Consider the following 17,565-nt stretch of genomic DNA (forward strand, 5'->3'; position numbering starts at 1 on the left):
ATGGAATTGATTTTGTGATACACTGATAGTCTGTGATCCATGGTTTACCTTGAGTGCTTTAGGGGAGATTTACTAGTGGCTAAAGCAAAAACTAAAATATGCTCTCGTAATACACCTCCCTTTAGCAAACGCACTTGGCTATGACTACATCAGTTTAGTGGGCTTATGGTTTAGCAGCCAGTTGTCTTGTATTACCTAAGAAACTGGACTACATAGACTCAGTATGGTTGATACCACTCAGGATGGTTCTAGAATCATCTGACCCACCATGCAGGTGGAGTACCTCCTAGTCTATTGAGCACTTGTAGCCACTTAAATATAGATCACATTTTCCAGAGAGTCCAAGGGAGTTTTTGCTTTTCCATGTGAACCCCGCCCCCACTCCCACATTTCAGTGTTTCTATACAGGATATAGTTTCCAGATCCTTCCTCTTACTGGCTGGATCCCGACATTCCTTGGTCAGTGAGCTGTACCTGATGTGTGACTCGCCCTGGTGGATGTGAACCAGATTTAAAATGATTACATGATCTTGTACTAATTAATCTCTTCATCGCCTTCCATTCTAATTTCCTTCTTATCAGTATTCTGCTTCCAATTTAAATAAGCTTGTCTTTTTTTAAGGAAAGACAAAAGCAAAATAGGAGTCAAGTAATTCTACCTTCTGTCAGTCTACCATTCTCTCCAAACAGCTTTAAGCCATGCATTCTCAGTAGGGGTGTTATTACCTCCCACGGGGTGAAAACTGGTTCTTAGGGGAAGAAAACTTGAGGTCTTAAAATTCTATTAAGAATAATTTAAATTTAATTTTTCTCCTTAGAGAATGTTAGTGAAAAGAAGGTTAAGAAACACTTTTATACCCAAGTTCCCCCCCAAAGTACTAAAATGTTTTTAGCACTTAAAAATAAGCCTCTCAATGGAAACTTTGCTTTGTTAATTCTATTCTTACCTGCATTTTGGCCAATATTCCCCAAAGTGTTATAGTATCCCCATGAGTGTTAATGTGGAAAAAAAAGGGCTTTTTGTAAATTTGGGAAAAGCTGGGTTTAATGAGTTAGAACAGTTTTCTTTACTGCAGGACTTCTCAGGGCTTCTAACGTGTGAATGCACACCGAATATCAGAGATACGGTGGTTTCACAAATTTTGCCTGTTCAGGAGGAGGACACTTAGACCTCAAGGCTCTGCCACTTTCTGACTGTAACCTTGAGCAAATTGCCTAACTTTTCAGAGCCTGTTTTATAATCTTTAAAAATAAATAAATGATCTAATATTTAGCAAAGTACTTGGCAAATAAAACCCTCAGCAAAATAATTATTACTATCATTTATTATTACTGTTAGGGAAGTTAATAGCCCCTAAGGAGGATTCTGTGAATGATCTTAAATCATTCTGGTTTTGGCCTCTAATCCTCTTGTTTATGGGTATGAGAAATTAGCATAAGCAGGTGTCAGATTCCAACCTCCCCAAGGGCTCTTCCGCCAACCTGCCTCTCAAGTGAAACCACCTCAGAACTCCAGGATTCTGGAACAGGGAAAACAGCCACATTCCAGGAAAGGCATTTTCATTTTATTAAAAAACTATTTACAATTTACTGAGCTTTTCACAAATGCTTTATTTCAAAATCCTCTCTCTTCTTTAAAACCTTTTTTTTCAACCTGAAGAAAAACTTTGGGGGTCAGGATAGAGAGGGGAGTGGTGACAGGCTCTCCTTAGGGATTTTGCAAAGGGATGTATGTAATGCAACAGCAGCCTAAGCCCAGAGACCTAAGGGGTAATGAAAGAAAGAAGGCCACAGGCAGGCCCCCATGGGGCAGTGGCCATTTGGGCAAGAACTGCAAGATGGCAGTTGTTGCTCGAAACTCGCCGTTGGCTGGTTTGGGCCTGAGGCACCCACCTTGGAGAGCTGACACTTTGCTTATTCCTACCAGACAAGAGCAGGTGTTGGGAGGGAGTGACTGTGGCGTTATCTATGAGAAGTCATGCATTGCTGGGCCTCTGGCCAGGCCAGGCACAGAGTGGGTTGAAGTGGATAATACATTACTGAAAAAGCCATCCCCAGCTGGAAGGTCTGTCACTTCCACATGCTGTGGCCCTCCTGTCTGGAACGTCTGCATCTGGCAGGGAAGGAGGGACAAAATTCTGTGGAGTGTAGGGTGTGCCAAGACTTTCTCAGGACTCCTACTTCTTGGTGGGCATCAGCTTTCCCTGCTGAGTTGATGGACACTTGTGAAGACCCCTTATAAAAGTCGGTCACCCACTACATAAGGACACATATGCTAAATTATGGACACAATTTCAGGGGTTTCATGGACGCTGTGAAGGTCCACTATGACCCCCTGGGGTGATGAACCCCAAGTTAAGAACCCCTGAGTTAAAGTTCCTTTGAGTTAGTAAGCATTCTCTTTTGAGATGCAAATAAACCAGAGGAGTTATCAGTTTCTTCCTAACTCCCATGACTGAATGGATGGAGGGGTGAAGTGGGGGCTAATGCTTTGGAGGAGGGGGAGGGAAGCCTGGATGGTATAACACCAGGAAAAGTTTGGGAATGGCCTGGAGAGTCAGCAGGCAGCACTGGATCACTGGATACCTGACCGAGGGCACCAAAGGATGGGAAATAGGTCAGAAAGGGAGACTGGTGTCCCAAGGACAAACTTCACTTCCAAATTTTCCCTAAGGCCGGCTGTGGTTCCTTAGCAGAACGAATTTTAATTCTTGGAAGTTGTTATGAACGGTCAGCCTGCCATCTAGTGGTTACTCTTGGAATTGCATCTCCAACTTCAGGTGAAAAACCAGAAATTTCATCAATTCTTGGAATAAAGTACACTTAGCTGAACTGCTAGAGTGGAGTACGGGGTTGGAGGGGTGTGTGTGTGTGCAGTGGGGGTAGGAATGGATGAAAAAGAGGAGTAACTCTTCAACATTCTTGTGTAATTTACACTGCAGTCCTGTGAGAGCTTGCATCCTTCTTGGCTGGCCTGGGCACTCTTTGGTTTGTCATGGCTAAACTTGCTTTAACAGCTTATAATTTTTCCTGGTAAGTTTTTCTTTGTTTGTTTTTGCTTTGATTTGCACTTAAAACCTGAAGTTCCATCTTTGGCTCCCAATTGGGTCTCTCTACTCCATGCTCCTCCTTTTCCAGAGCAGATTTATTGATTGATAGATGGATGCTGATTGAGAGCCAAAACAGATGTATCCCTGGGAAAAACAGTGACTCAAGGCTCCATCTCACATTCTTTCCATTCCAGCTGAGACACACTTCCCTAAGCTGCTGGAATCCTTATTCAACAGGAAACCAGTCCTTGACAGTTTTCTGTGCTGTAGCATCCATCCCATGCCAACATGGCTGAGTCCCATTGCTCTGAAGTCTGGAGGAATTCATGGTCCATTCCCTGAACCAGCCCTCACACCTGCTACTCCAGCCTCTTATGTGCCCACCTGTCTGCCAGTGGCACCTTTTGAGCTGACCCAAGCATGGAATATGGTCGAAAGTTATTTTATTCTGGAGGAAGGAATGATTAATTCCAGGACACAGGTATCCTATGGCATCACGGGGTCCCAAAGAACAAAGAAGGGCATCAGGGTGGCATTGCCAGCTTGGGGTCATTTCTTCTCCAGTCCCAGACTGTGCTGTGGACAAGACCATTTCTAGCAGGTTCAGTGGGAGGCACCTCCTTTAGTTCTGGCCACAGCAAGGCTCTGAGTCAAACTGGAGGCAAAGAAGGAAAATCTGCCAAACTGACAGCTGGGGGTGAAGAGGTGGAAAGGAAAGTGGAGTGCCCTGTCACCTGTGGGAGGCCTCGGGTGAAGCAGAGGATGGGAGGGTGGGTTCTCCTCCAAAGCTCTGGAATCTCACACACCCAGCGAATGCTGTCTTGGTCCCATCATGTGATCAGAGGCGTTAAGTTGGAGTTTTCCTCAGAGGTTCTCTCTCCATCTGACCTCTTCCTTTTTCGACCACCTGAAAAACAGTTTGTGAGTATCAATTTGTAGGATGGGAGGACATTCATGTTCTCTCAGTGGTCTAAGCTCTTCCCAAAAAAGACATAGAAATGGAGACAGAGCTCTTGACAGTTTGGTCGGGACTAATCTTTACTGTCTCCTGGTGCTTATGTGGACATATGTACATTTTGAAGTATTAGGACACATAATTCCACCTGAGATGACATCTCTGAAAAGCCACAAACCCATGCCAGTGTGAATGGAATTGAGATTTCCTAGAGGGGATTGCGTGAAGCCCATGAAATGCCTCAGAATCCTGCCTTCCTCCTCCCCTGCAGGCCCCAGCCCGAAGGATGGCCAGATGCTCTCTGAGAGAGGCCTGTTCTCACAGCTTCTGATGTCCCGTGGGCCTGGGCTGGTGGGTGTAGCCAGGAGCCATTCCCAGAGGCCTACATTCTCTAGCTCAGACGGCAACCTCCCAACCTCCCTCTGCACTGTGGGAGGTGGGGGCAATTAAATAATTGTCCTCAAGGATGGAAGAGCAATTCATACCCAGCTCTGTTGCTCTTAGGAGGGGGCATTTTATCACTTTGTTTTCTTTGCCAATACCTACTTTCCTTTCTTTTGAGTCTCCTAGCCAGAAATCAGCAAACTCGTCAAAGGGCCAGACAGGAAATATTACAGACTTTGTGGGACATACGGTCTCTTATCACAACTCTGCCTTTGTAGTGTGAAAGCCACCACCAATAATACGTAAGCAAGGAGGCATGCCTGTAATCCAATAGATCCTTATTTATACAAACAGGGTGGGATTTGGCCCCTGGGACATAGTTTGTCAAGCCCTGCCCTAGATAAGCACCAACTGAATGGTGCAGATTCCCAACCACTGGGGTGCAGCACCAGCCTAAGGTCCATTTCCACAATTTCACCTTCTTAGTGTCCCCCAGAAGGAGTCAAGGGTTCCTCCTCCAGGGGAAGAGCCTATTGTGCTTTTCCTACTGACCAGCTGGTTGGCAGATTTCATCTAGATGAAGAACTACTCACTCAAGGTTCTCAGCAACTTCTTGCCCACATTTTCTTCCAAGTCACTACTGCACGGACTGGTCTCTGTGTCCAGGTTGATATTACATTGACTATCTGATGCTGAGAGAAAGGAAAGAAGAGATAACTTAGGTCTTTTTGAGCCACACACGCAGGAATCAAGGTGGGTGATTCTGGTTGATGTTCCATGGCAGGTGGAAGTTCAAAACAAGAGCTGAGGAAGTGTGGCTGTAACTGGGGGAAGGGATGCCCAGGAAGGTTTGGCTCTGATGAATCAGCAAGAGATATTTTAATGTCACAAAAGGAATTAACAGGTGGACAACAGGAGTGAGAATCCAACTATCCATGTAAAGTTAGAAGTAACTCTCTTTCAACATTGACAAGAGAGAAAGGAAGAGAACAAGATGTTCTCTACCTGGTATCCTTGGAAGACAAAAAGCACACTTGTGGAAGGTGGGGAGGTCTCCTTCCTCCACTTGTGGACCCTGGAAAATCAGAGGACTCAATGACAATTAAGCACATGCCCCTGTCTTCTCCCACAGGAGCAGTGGGGACTCAGAGAGCTGGGAAGGGGTCCAAGCCTGTATTGCCAATGCCAATGAGCACCTGATCAGAGAGGCAAAGTGTTGTGGTGGAAATTGCACTGCACCAAAAGTCATGAGGTCTGAGTTTGATCCCCAGTTCTGCTTCTAACATAGTAGAAAGTCATGGGCAAGTTATTTCCCTTTTCCAGGCCTCAGGGTCCTCATATGTCATATGGGAGGATGGACCAGATGATTTCCAAAGACTACCCCATCTCCTCCATTCTTATTCTTTTGATACATTTTTTTTTTTTTTTTTTTTTGCTACTTACCTTAGCTACAAAATTCAGTGTGTGGGAGAGAAAAAGTTCAGGTCCTAGAACAGCAACTACGTAAGTCCAGGTTTTTTGGGTCAGCCACAAGTTCAAACACATTGTCTCACTGTTCTCAAAAATATACAAGCACTTCTGAACTTGAAGGGTCTCATCCTATGGGCTGGGGTAAGTCTGGAAGGTCAGGTAGGGTAACTGCTGGCCTGGGACTGAGCATGGGGGCTGCTGAAAGTCTGATAGTGAGGCAAGCCCAGAAGGATCTCGGGACTGGTGGGACACTGGGAGTTCAGAGCAACACCACTGTCAAGGCAGACACATTCAGTGCCTCAGACGGGGGATATGAGCAGAGACCACAGGACAAATCCCATGGATTATCCTGGTCTCTGGGCCCAAAGGAAGGACAGAGCCCCACTGTTAAGAATGATGACTGACCTCAGTTTTCCTACCTTTAAAATAGGTCTAACAATGACTAGTGCCAAGCACTGTGATGTGACCTTTATATAAGGCAAACTCATTTATACTCACAACTACCTGATGAGATAGGTGCTGTGACTGTATTGTTCATATAAGGAAATGTTTCTATGAAGATGAGGAAACCGAGTCTTAGAGTAACTTGCTTAAATTTGCAGAGCTCCTAAATCAAAGAGCCAGGGTCTGAATCCAGGCAGAAACCTAGCTCCTGCCACTGCCCTACCTTGCCTTCCTGGGAGAATGAATTCAGCTAGGTGCTCAGAAAATGCTTGTTTCCCTTCCCCAGGCGCATGAGGAGGTGGGAAGTTTTACACGGGAGCTGGGGTCCCAGAGGTCCCGTCACCTGGCTCACCCTGGGCCAACCCCTGCCCAAGAGTGATGGCCTGTACTGACCTGCTCTTGTGGAAAGAGCTGCAGGGGACAGCGAGGGTTGCTTTGTGCCGTGCTCCTCAAAGTCAGCCATTTCCTCCTGGGTGAAGGCGATCTCCTCCATCCTCAGGTACACGACCTCCCCGGGACTTCTCAGCACATCTGAGCGGCTGCCTGGGGAGGTCAGCGAGGCCAGCAACTCTCTGCTTTGGAGACGACCTGGGGCTAAGTGAGGAAGAAGATGGCTGAGAGAGGAAGGCAGGGCTTCCCCTGACTCCGCAGCAGCCCGGCCATCCTCCTGGCTGACTTACAGGGCAGGCTGTTCCTGTCGTTCAGGAGGGTGATGGTGAGGTCATCCTTGGGGGTCTGGGGTGTGCCCCGGGTCATCGGGGTCTTGATGGAGTCTCTGTCAGCGAAGGCCTCCATGTCGGGGGACTGGGGTGAGCTGTCCATGTGGCAGGCTGTGAGTGCGTTCTGGTACTGCTGCCGTGTGATCTGGAAGGGAACATGCAGAGAGGGGGCAGAAGCTCAGAAGTGCTGGGCACAGCCCTCCCGGGTGTGACCAGTTTTCCTGAGCCCAGAAACAGCTCCACCGGGGTGCTTTGGAACCCATCTTCTGTGACCAGAGACCCATGAACTGAGGGCTGTACCCGAGCATCAGCCCAGAGGCTGAGGGACAATGAGGGGACCCTTGTCTTGTTCGCTGCCAGTTCACAGTGTCCATTTTTATTGGCTCTGGACACTTACTGTTCTCTGGAGGAGTCATCAAACCTCCTCTGAGACTTTGGAGAGGATGGAGGGCATCTTTGGCCAGCAGGGTGGCAGCCCACAGAGAAGCTGAAAATACATGTTTACACTATTGCCAAAGACTGTCCTCCTGAAGGGTCAGTCCGTGAGGACTTGCTAAGAATAAGGCAGGACTATGGCCAGAAGAGATATCTTGTCCCAGGTCTTACTGTCAGGAAGTTGGAGGCTTAGGCTGGAAAGAGCACAGGCATTTCTGATTTGGACTTGCCCATCACTGGATGTGGGACTGAGCTCCTGTGTTGGAAAGGTCTAAAGCGGAGATATCCCCCAGCTGTCTCCTTGGATCATGGGACTCCCACCAGTGACTTTCCTAATGTGTCAAACCTCCCTCCACCAAGAGAAGGCATCTGGCACAGCTCCTCCAGAGGAGAGTGGGCCTCAGCCAGACCAGAAGGAGACTTCCACAATTGCAGGCAGGAAAAATATGGATCAAATGTCTCTTCTGGAAAATGGGAAGGTTTATCTGCCATCCCTGTAATCTGGGTGTATGCTGCAGACTGGTGCTGTGAATCCTTGCAGTAAAACAGGCTAGTTTTTGTATCACCCACTATAGGAATTGATACTGCTAACGAATGAATGGCATTGGGGAAAAAATGAAAATGGCACACGTGCTTCCCAAGTCCTACGAACCCCCAAAGTATTTTCATCCCTTTTTCATGCACATTAGGCTAGAGAACTGGCAAGACTACAGATTCTGCTCATTCTCCCTTCTCTTTCCTTCAGGGGCAGGATTGGTATTATATGGTGGAACAGTGAAGATAAGATGTCTGGCTGGAAATAAGAGAAGGGATGGTTAAAATTTACACAATGAAACAGAGTGGGCTTGAAGTTGGCTTGGTATCTAGTTAGGGTTTTCAATAGTGGCTCCTTCTCAACTGCTGAATCCCTAGCCCCTGCTTTCCATACCCCCCTCTCCCCTTTGGCCTGGGTGTGTTCTGCACCTGGCCTCCCTGGGGATCTGTGGGTGATGGGGACACGCAAAGCCTTGAGTCAACGCTAAACTGCATGAGACACCCGCTGAGGTTGAGTCTCCATCACCTCTGGCTCATCCCACTTCTGCCTCCCCATCCACAAGGCTGGCCTCCCTCCCCTTCTGTGAAAGTGCTCCTTCTGGACTTTTTCCTTGACTGGATGAATATAGTTTTTTCCTGCTTTATTATTCTATGATGTTCTCCCTATATTTTCTAGAGCCTTCAATCCCTCAATTACACCAGAATGTCTTAAAATCAGCAAAGCTGACAAGAGCTTCTTGACACAATCTCTTGCCTTGAGAATTATTTCACACCAATCCTGAATGTTACACAACCCAAATATTTAACCACAACCACCACTCAGGAAACCCTCAGCAACAAAAGAAAAAAATAGATAAGTCAGACTTCATCAAAATTAAGAACTTTTGTGCATCAAAGGACATTACCAAGGAAGTAAAAAGATAACTTACAAAATGGGAGAAAATATTCAGAAACCACATATCTGATAAGGGTTTAATATCCAGAATACATAAAGAAATCCTACAACTCAACAACAAAAAGACAAACAACCCAATTAAAAAATGGGCTAAGGACTTGAAAAGACATTTCTCCCAAGAAGATATACAAAAGGCCAATAAGCACATGAAAAGAGGCTTAACATCATTCAGTTATTAGGGAAATACAAGTCAAAACCACAGTGAGATACCATTTCATACCCACTAGAGCAGCTGCTATTTAAAAACCTGGAAAATTCTAAGAAGTGTTGGAGAGGATATGGAGAAACAGGAATGTTTGTTATTGCTGATGGGAATGCAAGACAGTGCAGCCACTGTGGGAGACAGTGTGGAGGTTCCTCAGAAAGCTAAGTGTAGGACTACCATATGACCCAGCGATCCCCCTTCAAAGTATATACCCTGAAGAATCGAAAGCAGGGACTCGAACAGATATTTGCACACTGATGTTCACAGCAGCATTAGTCACAATTGCCCAAGGGTGGAAGCAACCCAAGTGTCCATCAACAGATGAAAGGATAAACAAAATGTGGTATATACACACAACAGAATATTATTCAGCTGTAAAAAGCAATGTAGTTCTGACACATGGTACTATATGGATGAACCCTGAAGACATCATGTTGGCTGAAATAAACCAGACACAAAAGGATAAATACTGTATGATCTCACTGAAATGAAATAATTAGAACAAGCAAATTCATAGAGTCAGAAACTAGAATACAGGTGACCAGGGGCTGGGGTGGGTGGTAAGGAACGGGAAGTTAAAGCTTATTTGGTGCAGAGTTTCTGTTTGGGATGTGGAAAAGTTTTGGTAATGGATGGTGGTGATGGTGGCACAACATTGTGAATGTCATTAACACCACTGAATTATACATTTGAATGTGGTTAAAAGGGGACAATTTTTAGTTTTATATATGTATCCAGAATAATAATTTTAAAAAAACCATAGGACTACACAACACAAACAATGAACCCTAGGTCTACTATGGACTAAAGTTATTAGTTTAATTATAAATATATTGTTTTATCAATTGTAACAAAAGTACCACACCATGCAAACTGTTAATAATAGGGAAACCTGTGTATGTAGGTGGAGGGTGAGTGTATATGGGAATACTATTTCTGCATGAATTTTCTGCAAATGACAACTTCTGTAATAAAAAATAAAGAAAATATTGCATGTCTTTTTACAACACTTATGGGTCACTCTCATGCGGAGATATCAGGCTTCTACTCACCACACCACTGCCCGAATTTGAGTGGGCAAGCATAGTTCTCTTGATGGTTTAAATCAGTGATTCTCAAACCTTAGAGTGCATCAGAATCTCCTGGAAAGCTTTTAAAAATACACATTGCTGGGCCCCACTCCCAGAGTTTCTGGTTCACTAGGTCTGGGGTGGGGCCTGAGAGTCTGTATTTCTAACAAGCTCCCATGGGGCTCTGCTGCTGGTCTGGGACCACACTTTGAGAACCACTGACTCCAACCGAATTAAAATCCAACACAGGCCTTACTCAGGTTCTTGTTCTTTCCGTTTGTTTGTTTGTTTGTTTTTCGTTGTTGTTGTTTCCCTTTAAAGAACTTTAGAAAAAGCAGACCAGTGGTAACAACTTGCTTTGATATTTTTCAGGTGAAAACTATATATATTCTATGCTTTGTGGCCCAGAACCATGGGGGCTCAGTTTAGTAATTGTCCAAGGCGTTCAACAGATTCAATGCTCTTGTTGAGAAAACCTAACTTTTGTAACCGCCTCTGTCAGGAAGTGAGTTGTCTTTTCACCTGAAGGAGAAGAAAAAACAAGTTCCAAAATTACCCCAGGATATGCCAACTCTTGAACCTCATTTTGGTCAATCACACAGATTCTCAAGTCTGTATTAGGGATTTCCACCACCAGTGGACTGTGACATCCCCTATGCTGATGGACCAGGGGCATTTAATGTTCAGATAAAGGGTCAAAGTGACATGCTAATAACTCCTCCAGGAACAGTGGTTCTCACTCATGGCAGCTCATGAGGATCACTTAGGGAGCTTTAAACAATACTGATGCCCAGCCCCACCCTTGAACAGTTATATCCGAATCTCAGGGTGGGGCTGAGCCATCTGAAGTCTCAGCGCCCTAACAACCAACTGGAGTGTTGGGTGCTCTAGGTAACTACAAGACGGAAAAGAAGCTGGCACATGGTCTGAACCAAGGTCATCATCAAAACTGTTTTCTAATGGACCCACAGGTTTTCTGAAGGTGAAGTTTTCCTTGGGTCTTGCAGGTTCTCTTGGTTTAAAGGACAGGAAAATTTCCTAAATAACAATTGAGAAGCCCAACACAGCATTTGATCTTATTCTGTCTAGGTTCTTTCAACTCATTTGTTTAGGATTGGTTGATGCTCTAGTCAAATAAGGCCAAATAACTTAAAACACCTTAGAAAACATGGTGAAAAACATGCTGGCTAATTAGAGACAAAGGTTAAAGTCCCAGTTCTGCCATTGTCAAGCTGGGTGTCCCTTGGTCAAGTCATTAAATTTTCTGAGCTGTAAAAGAGACTCAGAGATAAGGAGATAAGGTGAGTAAATTTGCTGTATGACTGTTAGGAATACTGTTGAAAGCATGTCCACACCCATTTCTCACAATTTAACTTAATAGTGGGCGTAACTTTCAAAGAAAGGAGGCAAATTTGCCATCTAATTATGACTAAATTTTCCTAGGTACACCGGGGGTGGGAGGAGGTGCAGTGTCCCCTCTGCCTCCAGGATAAATGTGGCTGGAGGTGCCGTGAAGGTAAAACTGGGCTTTGGGAAAGTACATCCTTAACCAAGAAAATAAAGAAAAAGAGAAAGCAGGGGAAGAGAGGAGATTCCATGTAGGGACAATGGAGAAGAAAAGAGACAGTGATGAAGAGAGGAGGAGGAAAAAAGGAAGACGGAAGGGGATGTGAGTCTGGTTTGACTTTGTCATGGATTGTCTAGCTTAGGGTTCTTATCAGTCGGGAGAGTGGCTGTATCCTCCAAGCTAGAAACCTGTTAGGGGGTGACTACTGTTGAAAAAATTCTGTACCTTAATTAGTTTTTGAAATGGCTCTCCTGGGTTGTGAGCTGTTAACATTCTCCTTATTCTCAAGCAACAGTGCTATGCCCCTCCAGCTATCTGGAATCAATTTAACCATTATTACGGAGGAAAGGATGAGCTGGGAATAAAATATTTCTTCTGGAAACAATATCAAGTAAATGAAATAGGCTCCTTCAGAGGTACTGAGTTACTGAGTTCCCTGTCACTGAAGGCGTTTACATGGAAGTTAAACAACCACTTGTCTGTGGCATTAAAGAGAGGATTTGGACAGATACATCCAGGATCTAACATCAGTGGGAAGAAGCAAGACAGCATGTGTGTGTGTGTGTGTGCATGTGGCTGGGGATGGTTGGCCCAGGTGCAGGGATAGGGACATGGGTGGGGGAGGCCATGCACTACTGGTGGCTGGTTGTATAAAAGGAAAGGCAGCACCCATTGATGACCTTCTTTATCTATTTCACAGCCTTGCTTTTGTTCTGCTACCTCTTTATAAATTAAAACAAAACAAAACAAAACAAAACATAAACTACTGTTGTGACACCATGTTGCCTTAAAAGAAATTGTTGATGAGGCACCACTCTGGAAGATATATTCAGGAAATCAACCTCTGCCCTGCTTTGCCTCAGCTGCATTTCTAGATTTAAGTGTTACTTCTTGCCAGTTGCCTCCCCTTGTTCAACAATTTATGACAATTTCTCTGCCTCAAACAGTACAATGCAATAGAAATACAATGTGAGTTTAGGCCTCTTCTATCAAGCTCCTCACAATTCTTCCAGAATCTTCCCCTTATCCATTTAAAAAGCCATTCCAACATGTTTGATATTTGCGGACTCAGCAGCAAAAGCACCCCACTTCTCTGGTACCAAAATCTGTTCTAGTTTGCTAATGTTGCCAGAATGCAAAACACCAGAAATGGATTGGCTTTTATAAAGGGGGTTTATTGGTTACACAGTTACAGTCTTAAGACCATAAAGGGTCCAAGGTAATGCATCGACATTCGGTACCTTCACTGGAGGATGGCCAATGGCGTCTGGAAAACCTCTGTTAGCTAGGAAGGCACATGGCCGGTGTGTGCTCCAAGTTCTGGTTTCAGAATGGCTTTCTCCCGGGACGTTCCTCTCTAGGTTTCAGCTCCTCAAAAATGTCACTCTTAGTTGCTCTTGGGGCGTATGTCCTGTCTTAGCTTCTCTGGAGCAAAAGTCTGTTTTCAAAGGCCATCTCCAAAATGTCTCTGTAAGCTGAAGCTCCTCTCTCAGTTCCAGTGTGTTCTTCAAAGTGTCCCTCTTGGCTGTAGCTCCTCTCCAAAATGTCACTCACAGCTGCACTGAGTTCCCTCTGCCGGTCAGCTCATTTATATGGCTCCACTGATCAAGGCCCAGCCTAAATGGGTGGGGCCACGCCTCCACGGAACTATCTCATCAGTTATCACCTACAGTTGGGTGGGGCGCATTTCCATGCAAATCTAATCAGCACCAAACCATCTGCCCACACAAGATTACATCAAAGATAATGGCATTTGGGGGAACATAATACATTCAAACTGGCACACCCTCCATATTGGTTTTCTGAACTTATGATATAAATGGAAAAATCTGACAAACATACTGTGCCAATTTGAATATATTGTGTCCCCCAAACACTATTATCTTTGATGTAATCTTGTGTGGGCAGATGTATCAGTGTTGATTAGATTTCTTTGAGTGTTTCTTTGGAATGCATCCCACCCAGCTGTGGGTGATGACTCTGATTGGATAATTTCCATGGAGTGTTGGCCTGCCCATTGGGTGGGCCTTGATCAGTGGAGCCATATAAATGAGCTGACAGGCAGAGGGAACTCAGTGCAGCTGTGAGTGATGTTTTGAAGAGGAGCTATAGCCAAGAGGGACACTTGAAGAAAGCACAGGAGCTGCAGATGAGACACATTTTGAAGACGGCCATTGGAAGCAGACTCTTGCTCTGGAGAAGTTGAGAGAGGACAAATATCCCAAGTGCAACTAAGAGTGACATTTTTGAGGAACTGCAGCCTAGAGAGGAACGTCCTGGGAGAAGGCCATTTTGAAACCAGAACTTTGGAGCAGATGCCAGCCACATGCCTTCCCAGCTAACAGAGGTTTCCCGGACACCACTGGTCATTCTTCAGTGAAGGTACCCAATTGCTGATGTGTTACCTTGGACACTTTATGGCCTTTAGACTGTAACTGTGTAACCAAATAAACTCCCTTTTATAAAAGCCAATCCCTTTCTGGTGTTTTGCATCTGGCAGCATTAGCAAACGAGAACAGATTTTGGTACCAGGAGTGGGGTGCCTTTGCTGCTGAGTTTGCAAATACCAAACATGTTGGAATGGCTTTTTAAATGGATAAGGGGAAGATTCTGGAAGAATTGTGAGGAGCTTGATAGAAAAAGCCTAGATTGCTTTGAAGAGACTGTTTGTGGAAATATGGACTCTAAAGATACTTCTGACGAGGACTTGAACCAAAATGATGAATGTGTTGTTGTGAAATGGAAGAAAGGTGATCCTTGTTTTAAAATGGCAGAGAATTTGGCAAAATTGAGTCCTGGTGTCAGATGGAAAGAAGAATTTGAAAGCGACAACCTGGAATACTTAGCTGAGGAGATCTCCAGACTACGTGTGGAGGATGTATCCTGGCTTCTCCTTGCAGCTTATAGTAAAATGCGAGCAGAGAGAGATAAACTTATAACTGAACTCTTGGGTTCAAAGAAACCAGAAGCTGATGGCTTGGAAAATTATGAGCTTCCAGGGGGTGGAATCCCAGAAGCTACAGCCCAACATGAGGATGTAACCAAACATGGAAACCAGCCACCATTTCCGTACAAGCCAAGATTGGAAAACGAGTTAAGCAGAAATGATTTGTGGAAAGTCCTATTGTCTGACGGCTTTGACCCCTGTGTGCTTCATGTGAAGCCAACAGAATTTTTGCAATATCTTTATGGACAGAGCTGTTGCTGGTCTGGACTGGAGGAGACAGACAGGGAACAAATTGAAGGAAAAATGTCTTCAAAGACAGAGCCATGGAGGTTGAAGTCTGGAGTTAAGAGGTCTCGGGCTGGGAGAGCGGAGCAGCCCACATGCATGGAAAGGGTGAGTTTGCCCTGGAGGTCAAGGGTGGGCCTTCCACCTCAATGCTCAGGAAATGTTCTGCCACCCCAAGCCTCCAAGAGGATGGAGCACATTCCCAGGGAATTGGGGAGAGCCTGGCTGCCACCACACTGTTCTGAAGGGGTTGAGTGTGTGCCCCGGAGATGGAAGGGAATCCGGGAGCTGCTCTGATGTTTGAGGAGGGTGAGGCCGAGAAGTTGGTCTCCCCAGTGTGTGGATATGTTGGAGCACTCACCTAAGTGTTTAGAGAGGAAAGAGCTGCTGAAAAGGCCCTTAGGAAGTGTTAGACTCCCAATCTCTCAAGCCCCAAGGATGCAACGTTGTTTTGTTAATGACTCTCAGACTCTGAAATCTAATGGAGTTTGTCCTGCAGGTTTTAGGAACTGTTTTGGTCCTGTTAACCCTGTTTTCCTTACTTTCTCCTTATGGCAATGGGAATGTTTATCCTATGCATGTCCCTCCTTTGTATATTGGAAGCACATAACTTGTTCTAAGTTCACAGATCCACAGCTAAAGGAAAATTATGCCTTAGGACTGACCATGCCTGTAATTGATTTTGATAGAATTTTTTACTTAACTATTGTTAGTGAAATGATTTAAGTTTCTGTGATATTGTTGTGGGATGAATGTATTTTGTATATGGAAAGATAATGTCATTTTGGGGTCCAGGGGGTGGAATGTGCCAGTTTGAATATATTGTGTCCCCCAAACACCATTATCTTTGATGTAATCTTGTGTGGGCAGATGTATCAGTGTTGATTAGATTTCTTTGAGTGTTTCTTTGGCATGTGCCCCACCCAGCTGTGGGTGATGACTCTGACTGGATAATTTCCATGGAGTGTTAGCCTGCCCATTGGGTGGGCCTTGATCAGTGGAGCCATATAAATGAGCTGACAGGCAGAGAGAACTCAGTGCAGCTGTGAGTGATGTTTTGAAGAGGAGCTATAGCCAAGAGGGACATTTGAAGAAAGCACAGGAGCTGCAGATGAGACACATTTTGAAGACAGCCATTGGAAGCAGACTCTTGCTCTGGAGAAGCTGAGAGAGGACAAATATCCCAAGTGCAACTAAGAGTGATATTTCTGAGGAACTGCAGCCTAGAGAGGAACGTCCTGGGAGAAGGCCATTTTGAAACCAGAACTTTGGAGCAGATGCCAGCCACGTGCCTTTCCAGCTAACAGAGGTTTCCCGGACACCATTGGCCATCCTTCAGTGAAGGCACCCAATTGCTGATGTGTTACCTTGGACACTTTATGGCCTTTAGACTGTAACTGTGTAACCAAATAAACTCCCTTTTATAAAAGCCAATTCCTTTCTGGTGTTTTGCATCTGGCAGCATTAGCAAACGAGAACACAAACTTAACAAAAATTCCTAATGTACTTAAAATAGAATCCAAATGTCTTACTTTGGCCTAAAGGTCCCAGGTGAAGTAGCCACTGCTGACACTCCATCCTCATCTGGCACCCACCTTGCTTTGCACACCACATGTGGGCACTCAGATTCTTGCACCACCACCAAGCCCTTTTCAGCTTCTGTGGTCTCTATCTTGAACACTCCCCCAACTCCCCTCTCAGGTGTCAGCAAAAATGTCCTCTTCTCAGCCTGCTCTGACTACCCTTGCTCCTTGCTTCCCCTGCCCAGTCACTGTTCATCCCACTACCCTGCTGATTTCCTTCATAGCCTTATCACTAGCTGAAATTACCTACATTACTTATGTGATTACTTGCTTATTATCCTTCTGCCATATTAGCATGGAAGCTTGAGAACAGCAGGAGAGAAGACAGTGCCAAGCATAAAGAGATATCCTGTAAATATTTGTTGAACGACTTATACAACAACTTTTGGTTTCTTTTCCCACAAACCATGTGGCCAGTACTGCAAACCAAGAAGAGAGTCAGCATATAAGAGTGTCCGGTCTCCCATTTCTTCCTGCCTCCACTTCCGAGGAAGGTCTGCATTAGCAATGAAAGGGCTCCAAGGTTGGAAGCAACATGGGGGAGTCGTGGCCAATGGTTTTCTGAGGTTTAACCTCATTGTCACATTATAGTATACTTGTTCAATGACCATAGTCACATACACCCATGAAGATTGCTTGGTTGGTTTCCAAAATCACTCCTTAGGCTCCGATTTCCTACAACTCTCTGGTTTTAGGGTGTGGAGTCTGGAGACAGAGAGACCCAGCTTTGAATCTTGGCTTGGCCACTTCCTAGCCCTGTGACCGTGGATAAGCTCCTTACACTCCTCAAACTTCGCCTTCTTCATCCATAAAATGTGAACGACAGTAGTACCGACCTCATAGATACACGTGCCTTACAAAGAGCAAAACCACAAACCATAATCATCTCATCCCATCCCCCCAAGTTCTGACCCTCCCTCCTGCAACTTTTAAAAAAAATTCTTAAATTTTTTTTTTTCACA

General features: G+C 45.0%; 1 protein-coding gene across 2 annotated transcripts in view; it reads right to left on the reverse strand.

The window, feature by feature from the left end:
- Positions 1–1,543: 1,543 nt before the first annotated feature.
- CNNM1 (cyclin and CBS domain divalent metal cation transport mediator 1) overlaps positions 1,544–17,565 on the reverse strand; it is a 64,523-nt gene continuing 48,501 nt past the window's right edge. For both annotated transcript variants that reach the window (XM_037805153.1, XM_037805154.1), the window contains 4 exons: positions 6,984–7,167; positions 6,697–6,897; positions 4,983–5,081; positions 1,544–3,957 (listed from right to left, as the gene is read on the reverse strand). In XM_037805153.1, the coding sequence (XP_037661081.1) occupies positions 3,881–3,957; positions 4,983–5,081; positions 6,697–6,897; positions 6,984–7,167 (561 nt within the window). In that variant the 3' untranslated portion in view covers positions 1,544–3,880. The remainder of the gene's footprint in view (positions 3,958–4,982; positions 5,082–6,696; positions 6,898–6,983; positions 7,168–17,565) is intronic.

Source organism: Choloepus didactylus, chromosome 15, assembly GCF_015220235.1.
Source record: "Choloepus didactylus isolate mChoDid1 chromosome 15, mChoDid1.pri, whole genome shotgun sequence".
Lineage (NCBI taxonomy): Eukaryota > Metazoa > Chordata > Mammalia > Pilosa > Megalonychidae > Choloepus > Choloepus didactylus.